Genomic DNA, 8,435 nt, shown 5'->3' with positions numbered 1-8,435 from the left:
ATTATATTATATATATTATTGTGATATAGAAATATTTTTAATTAGTGAGTGGGACTGAGATTCCCACCATTGAAATATTCAAAGTGGGGGCAATGGCGGCACTTGACTTGCCCCGGCCGCGCCCACCACCGTCTCTTCTCCTCTTTCTAATACTCTCATCTTGTAATATATATAGAATGAATTTTCACATATGAAAAAAGTGATTATATATATAATATAATATAAGTTGCATTGGTATAACCAAGATACATAACTATGCCATATATTTGAGAGATAACAATCATTTTGGTATCTAAATTTTCACCCGATAATTAATTGAATTGGTCTCTAAATTGTTGATCAGTTTTAAAACTCATGAACCAATTTGATTATCCGATAAAAATTCAAGACTAAATTAATTATTATCTCTATATTTGATAAATAAAAAATAACAAACATTATATTTTTACACTATAATTTATTTTGACTGATATTTATTATTTCTCCCAACAAAACTAACATTTTATACTGATAATAACGGTATATATAGTGATATAATAATATTAAGGAAACAAAAAAAATCAAAATTTATTTTATTTAATATTTATTAATTTTAATAATAATTAATAAATATTATAAATAAGATAATTTTTAACTATTTTTTTATTAGTTTTTTTTGTTATCAAACATCTACGTAGTTATATTACCGAAATTTATTTTAACTTTGATTAATGATTACAACTTTCTCACAAGTGGTAATTAAGAAAGACAAAATACAATTATATACAAATATATACCACCACACACATATATATAAGAAGGCAAAGCCAAAAATTATATATACCACCACACACATAAAAACATTTTTGAAGATATAATTATATATAAATATAGACCACCACACACATATGACATATATATATATATATATATATATATATATAAGAAGGCAAAGCCAAAAATATATACAAGCTAAGCCAAGCTTAATTTCTTGATATATAACAGTATATTCTCTCTCATATATTAGAACTGAAAAAAAAAGTAAAGATGTTGCAACTTAAGGTGGTGACCATAACCCTAATATGGTGGTGGTGGACATGGCATCTTCACGGTGCAGTTGTTGTTGCAGATCCTCAAGTGAATCTAATAAACCAAGGGTGCAGTTCATACAACGAAACCAACTTGAGAAGCTTCTTTGCCAACATCAATGGAACGTTTTCGGAGCTTAGGAGTGATATAGTGAATGAAAGCAAGCACTTTGGAACTGCACAAGAAGCGAGGGGAGAGGTTATCACATACACAATGTTTCAGTGCAGAAACTATCTTTCTCAAAGGGATTGTCTGAGTTGCTTCAACAACGCTACCATTCAAATTCGGAATTGTTCAAATGGTAATGGTGCCAGAGTCATCTATGATGGTTGCTTCCTAAGGTATATGTATCTGCTATTTGAATGTAAAAACTCAGGTGCAGTTAATTTCATGTGATGAGAATCGTAAAATTTATCAATTTAGTTAAATCCGTTAAATCATTTAACGATTTTTAGTTATTAACGTTACATGAAATTAATTGCACCTAAATTTCCATCGTATTATTCCAAAAAAAAATTATATAAATTTCACTTTTTTTAATAATATAATTTTGATATGATTGATAAATATAAGATATCTTTTTATCCTTTCGATTAATTTTTAGAGTTAAACTAGGCCTGTTTAATTTTAATTTTAATAAAAACAAGGTTAAATTATATCGTTAGTCTCTACATTTTTAATGAAATTGCAAATTAGTCTCTACCTTTATATCAGTCAACCTCAACACCATGTGCAAAATAAGTTTGTGATTGAGTTCCTAAATAGAATTAAAATTTACAATTTAGCCCCGTTGTTCAAAAAGTGTTTGATTTAACAAAATATTTTCAGCATATTTTCTATTTTAATAGAATATTCTCAACATATTTTGAGAATATTTTGTTAGATCATTTTTTGAACGGTGGAGATTAAATTACAAATTTTAATTATCTTTAGGGACTAATTACAAACTTTTAAGTACAGAACTAATTTATAATTTCACTAAAAATGTAGGGACTAACTATGCAATTTAACCTAAAAAATAATGTGTCTTTCTTTTTTATTTTCATGGTGATAAGAAATAATTTTATCTGATAAAAAAAGGTTTTTACTTTTAATGATTTCTTAAAAGTTACTTTAATTTGTTTATTCTTTTATTTTCTCCTATTTAACCTACATATCATGTTAGGAAAACGTTTTTCTTTATGTTATAGTAATTTTGTTTATAAATTAGTTATGAGTTTCAAAATTAATACAGCTATATACACATGTTATAATGCGAATTATTTTTTGTAATATACAAATTATTTATGTGTCTTTTTCTATCTTCATTAAACTCTAAAAATAATTTTTTAATATAAGATAAATAAAATAAAAATAGAAAAAAGATATATGCAAATAAAAGGAAAGCTAATACTAATTATGATTGTGATTTAACATGATGATATTTTTTGAAAATGTATTATATAAGGTATGAGAGCAATATCTTCTTCAGCCAAACAACTGAACCTGGGAATGGTGTAAAATGTGGGAACAAAACAGGAAAAGGAGGCAATGATTTTGTTTCAGCTGGAAAACAAGCTCTAATGAATCTCCAAACAGCAACACCAAAAATCAAAGGATTTTATGCTGCCACTAAGACACAATTGGCTAATAATAATGGTGGTGCAATCTATGCTGTTGCACAGTGTGTTGAAACTGCCACTCAAAGTGATTGTTTGGCATGCATGAATGTTGGATACAACAATTTGCAAACATGTCTTCCTAATTCTGATGGTAGGGCTTATGATGCTGGTTGTTTTATGAGATATTCACAGACTCCCTTTTTTTCTGATAATCAAACCATTGATATCACTCCATACTTGACCCAAGGTATATATGCATTTTTATACCATTTTTTAAATATATTTAATATCTTTAATTTTATTTTATTATTTATTTATTTTACTATTTTTATTTTTTAAAATTATTAAACCTTTTTATCAGGTTTCAGATCAAGCCAAATTTGTCAATAGGTCATGTTTAATATTCACTATTTAGTAAATAGTCTATAACAAGCTACGCCTATTTTAACCCCTAATAATATATAACGAGTCATAAATATTAAAAAAATTGATAGTAATGGTAAAGTTTAATAAGAAAATATTTTTTAGAATAATTTAAACTAATAGCATTAAATTTCATAACATAAATAAAACAAATAATTATTATTATTATTATTAAAATTTCTAAATTCTAACGGGATACTTTTCCCACAATATTATACATGAATTCGTCTCTTATGTAATTAACTTGATTAAGGGAAAAATATATTATTGTACAATCACAATCATGTGTTTATATTTTAGTTGTCGAGTAATTATATATTTATATGTTGATATAAACGTCTTTCTAGGTATTATTTTAGCTTCTAGACAAAAATATTCAAATATATTTAATATCTTAAATCATCACCAAAAAAATCAATATTTTTTGTTATTTATATATATGAATTATGATTAGAAATATATTTTTGAAAGATTTACCATTACGCTATATCTTTATAATAACCTCTAATTAATTAAGTTAAACTAATCACTTTTGACACTATTAATTTTCGCCTTTTGAATGTAGGAGGTTCAAGCAAGAAGTGGGCCATTATAGGTGGTGTTGGTGGAGGTGTAGTTCTTGTTGTGATCCTACTTGCATTATTTGCATGGTATAGACATTCCAAAAAACCCAAAAGGGTTCCTAGAGGTAAAACAATTAGAAAATGAAGACTTTTTTAATTTAATGTTTTTATTTTTATTTTTATTTTGTTAAGCAATTCATGCTTTCACATATTGGCAGGGGATATATTGGGAGCAACCGAGTTGAAAGGTCCAGTTAGTTACAAGTATAATGATTTGAAAGCTGCAACAAAAAATTTCAGTGAAGAAAATAAATTAGGAGAAGGGGGTTTTGGTAATGTGTACAAGGTAAATTTAAGTTTCTTTTTTATATTTTTTAATTATTAAGGATTCTAGAAAATTAATCACATCTTTTAGAGATTATTAATACAAGAGTACCCAAATTGGAAAAAAAAAAGCTTACTCAATTAAGATCATGCTCAAAGAATCTAAAAGAAAAATAAGATAATTTTTAAAATAATTTTTAAAAGATTTAATTACTTTATCGGTTCTCATAGTGTTATCCAGTTCTTAATTAGGTCTCTATATTTTTTTTCTTTTTAATTAGATTACTATACTATATTAGATTTTGTAATTAAGTCTCTGTCGTGACAAAACATTAAAATTAGCAGACTATTCTATTAAACAAAATGAATATATCTAACACTTGACTGTATTCTATTTTGTTTAATAGAATATTCAGTTGATTTTAATGTTTTTGTGACAACAGAAACTTAATTATAAAATTTGATATAATATAGAGATTCAATTAAAAAAAAAAGAGCCTAATTGAAGATTCGATGAAATTATAAGAATCAACAGAATAATTAAATCTTTTTAAAATAAACCATTTTCATTTTTAAACTTTGATAATATTCATGTTTATTAAGCAGGGTACTCTTAAAAATGGAAAAGTTGTTGCAGTGAAGAAATTGATTTTGGGGCAAACTGACAAAATGGAAGATCATTTTGAGAGTGAAGTAAAGCTGATTAGTAATGTGCACCATAGGAATCTGGTGAGGCTTCTTGGTTGTTGTAGCAAAGGCCAAGAGAGAATCCTTGTTTATGAATACATGGCAAATAGTAGCCTTGACAGATTCTTATTTGGTAATAACCTACATCCATCTCTCATTTATGCATTTTATTACTCCATAATTTATTTTTTGATTAAATGGTTACTTTAATCTTTAAGGTTGTAGGAGTTAGGACTATACTAGAAAATACTTAATTTAATTTTTTACGTTATTAAATCTAGTAACTAAATTTGTATGGATGAATGAAACAAAGTCGTTTTATTGTATTTAGTAACTTTAGTAACTAAATTAATTGAATTAAATCAATATTATCGCTTTAAGTATAAAGATTTTTATTAATAATAGTTTATAAATAAATTATTTTAATGGTATCAACATACGTATTGTATTGTGACTTTTCATAATTAAAAAAAATTGCTTCTCCTACTTCCTAATAGGGTTCTGAACTAAACTAAACTACTCTCCTTAAACAATTTCTTACCACATAAAGAGGATTTAGTATTGTACTGTTTATTAATTAGATAAATTTTAATGCTCTGTTTTATTATATCTTTGATAAATAATTAAAATTTAAAGATAATAACTTACTAATTATGCTAACCATTTGATTATGTTATTTTTTTAAAAGATATAGATAGACAATGAAAATATTAAATAATGTGAACAATAGATATATCGAATGTTTAATTCACTAGGTGTGCGGATGGTTATTCTAATATTAAAATTTAGATGAGTAATTTAGAGTGTAGTATGTTTTACTTGAATTGGACCAATTTTAGAGTCTATTGTTCATGTTGTTCAAGAAAGTCATTGATTACCTAACATAATTTTTTTTTACATTTGATTACCTAGCATAATTAGGTTCTTATACCTTTTTTTTCTTTTAATTGAATTTTTACACTGTTTTTAATTTTGTAATTAAATCCTTCCTAATATAAAAAATATTTGAATTAATTACAAATTGAAAGTATTTACAATTAAAAACTTAATTAAATCTTTTACTATATATTTTTTAATAAAAATATTAATTTTAATGTTTTTATATAAAAATGACTTAATTATTAAATTAAAAACAATATAAAAATTTAAATAAAAAAATATAAAAATCCAATTACAAATTTAATAAATTTATAAAAACCAACTAAATAGTTAAACTTATTTTTTAAAGAGCCTTACATTCTCTAAACGTATACTCTGTTTTCGCACTTGTGAGGCAGGTAACAAGAAAGGCTCCCTGAATTGGAGACAACGTTGTGACATAATTTTAGGGACAGCAAGGGGATTGGCCTATCTTCATGAGGAATTCCATGTTTCTATTATTCACAGAGATATAAAGAGTGGAAATATTCTATTGGATGATGATCTTCAACCTAAAATTGCTGATTTTGGTTTGGCTAGACTTCTTCCAGGGGATCAATCTCATCTTAGCACAAGATTTGCAGGAACATTGTAAGTTGATTAATAGAGTATATCCTAAAATAGATTCTTAAAGAATTTCGTATTGAATGTTTTTATTTTTTAAACAATTTTATTAAATTGAGATTTTTGAACTTTACAAAATAAGATATATAAGTCGTTATTAATTAAATCTTTTATTTTTATATGGATAAATAGATCCTTAAAAATGTGACGAAAAGACTTATATATTTTATTTTTGTAAAGTTTAATGATTTTAACATAATGATTTTTTTTAAAATTAAAAATATTCGATGCTAAAATTTTCAAGAACCTATTTAAGTGTATACCCAAAATTATCATGCTTGAAAATATTTTACTAAGCTTGCTTATTGTAAATGTTTGTCCTATTTATTATATTTGTTTAGTAACCTTATATGTATGTGAAAAAAGAAAAAAAAATCGTTTAATTTGTTTCCATGAATCTTTATTTTAGAAGGAAAAAGAGACTCATCTAATTAAAAAGAGCATTATTTCTTTAATTGAGAAAGTGAAAAAAATATCTTATATCAAGAAAATTAAATGTTAGGTTCTACTAAATAATTTGAATGTAAATAAATCATTAGTCTCATTACCAAAGATACACTTATTTTGTAAGAATAGTTTATAGGTTTAATTATTCTATCGATTTCTGTAGTTTCATTGAATTTTTAATTAAGTTTCTATATTTTTTTTTAATTGGATTCCTATATCATATTAGATTTTGTAATTAAGTCTCTACTGTGACAAAAATGTTGAAATTAACGGAATATTCTGTTAAACTATATAAAATATTCAGTCAAGTGTTAGGTATATTCATTTTGCTTAATGAAATATTCTGTTAATTCCAACGTTTTTATCACAGTAAGGATTTAATTACAAAATCTAATATGGTACAGAGACTCAATAAAAAAAAGTACAAAGATCTAATTAAAAATTCAGTGAAACTATAAAAACTGACAAAATAATTAAATCTAATTTATACTTTATTTAACTATGATATAACTTTTATGAACTTGACAGAGGATATACAGCACCTGAATATGCAATTCATGGCCAATTATCAGAAAAAGCAGACACTTATAGTTATGGCATTGTAGTTCTAGAAATTATAAGTGGTCAAAAGAGTACCGAAATGAAGGTTGACGATAATGGACATGAATATCTTCTTCAACGAGTAAGAAAATTTTCTATATATTTTTCTCTAATTTAAATATGATTTTGCTAATATATATTGAATTTGGTTCTTGAAAAGGTTAACTTATTTAAACCTTGTATTCCTTCAAAACATTTTGGCTCATGTTTGCATTTTTAAATTTAATAGGCATGGAAACTGCACGAGGAAGGAATGCACATAGAGTTAGTGGACAAAAGCATAGAAGTTAATGAATATGAAACAGGGGAAGTGAAGAAAATAATAGAAATTGCATTGATGTGCACTCAAGCATCAGCATCAATGAGACCAACAATGTCTGAAGTAGTTGTGTTACTAAAAAGCAAAGGCTTATTTGAGAATATGCAACCTTCAATGCCTGTGTTTGTTGAGTCAAATATGAAAGCCAGAGGAGATATTTCTGCTTCAACCGCTGGTTCCTCTACAACTACTTCCAATGCTACTGTCTCCACTTCTATAGTATCAGCAAGATGATTATGATTCGGTAAAAATTTAGGTACAATCAACTTCACGTCAAGTTGATAACTGAGAGTTGTTAGATAAAAGACAGCAGATAATGATAACAGTTTCTTTAAATTATCGCAATCTGTCTTCAAAATTGTCGCTATCCGTTACTACCTACATGTAAAGTGATAGATGAAGGACCAAAAGTTGTGCTTCATATTTTAGAGTTTATTAGGGTATATATATAAAGAGTTTAATTTTGATACACTGATATTATAAATTGTTTTATACAATCATATAATTACATTTATTTTTTTAATGATCATTCATATAATTAATGTAAAAATAGTTATTTTTGTTAGTGTGACATTACGTAATTAGACGTGTAAAACTATTTTATTGGTAATAAGTGAACGTCCTGCTTTAGCAGTTGACAAGACCTAAATCAACGAGAATGAAATCTAGATTACAGACCACAATGCTTGAAAATGATCAAATATATCAAATAGTGATAAATGTACATAAATATATAGTCTCTTAAATTATTAAGAGACTAATAAAAAGACATAAATATATTTGTTATTAAAAATTAATTTTATCTCTGTTGTTATTAATGATAAAGATGACGAAGATACAAAACAAAATTTAAAAATAAAA

At 25.4% G+C, this 8,435-nt stretch overlaps 1 protein-coding gene across 1 annotated transcript; it reads left to right on the top strand.

Moving 5' to 3' along the window:
* Window positions 1-933: 933 nt before the first annotated feature.
* LOC130961829 (cysteine-rich receptor-like protein kinase 42) lies at window positions 934-8,097 on the top strand. Its single transcript, XM_057887854.1, has 8 exons — window positions 934-1,409; window positions 2,516-2,916; window positions 3,658-3,780; window positions 3,874-4,001; window positions 4,586-4,799; window positions 5,944-6,175; window positions 7,184-7,337; window positions 7,485-8,097. The coding sequence occupies exons 1-8, from the start codon at window positions 1,027-1,029 to the stop codon at window positions 7,806-7,808; spliced, it is 1,959 nt and encodes a 652-aa protein (XP_057743837.1). The 5' UTR covers window positions 934-1,026; the 3' UTR covers window positions 7,809-8,097.
* The last annotated feature ends 338 nt before the right edge of the window (window positions 8,098-8,435 follow it).

Source organism: Arachis stenosperma, chromosome 1, assembly GCF_014773155.1.
Source record: "Arachis stenosperma cultivar V10309 chromosome 1, arast.V10309.gnm1.PFL2, whole genome shotgun sequence".
Taxonomy (NCBI): Eukaryota; Viridiplantae; Streptophyta; class Magnoliopsida; order Fabales; family Fabaceae; genus Arachis; species Arachis stenosperma.
This window is presented reverse-complemented; position numbering and strand designations above follow the sequence as displayed.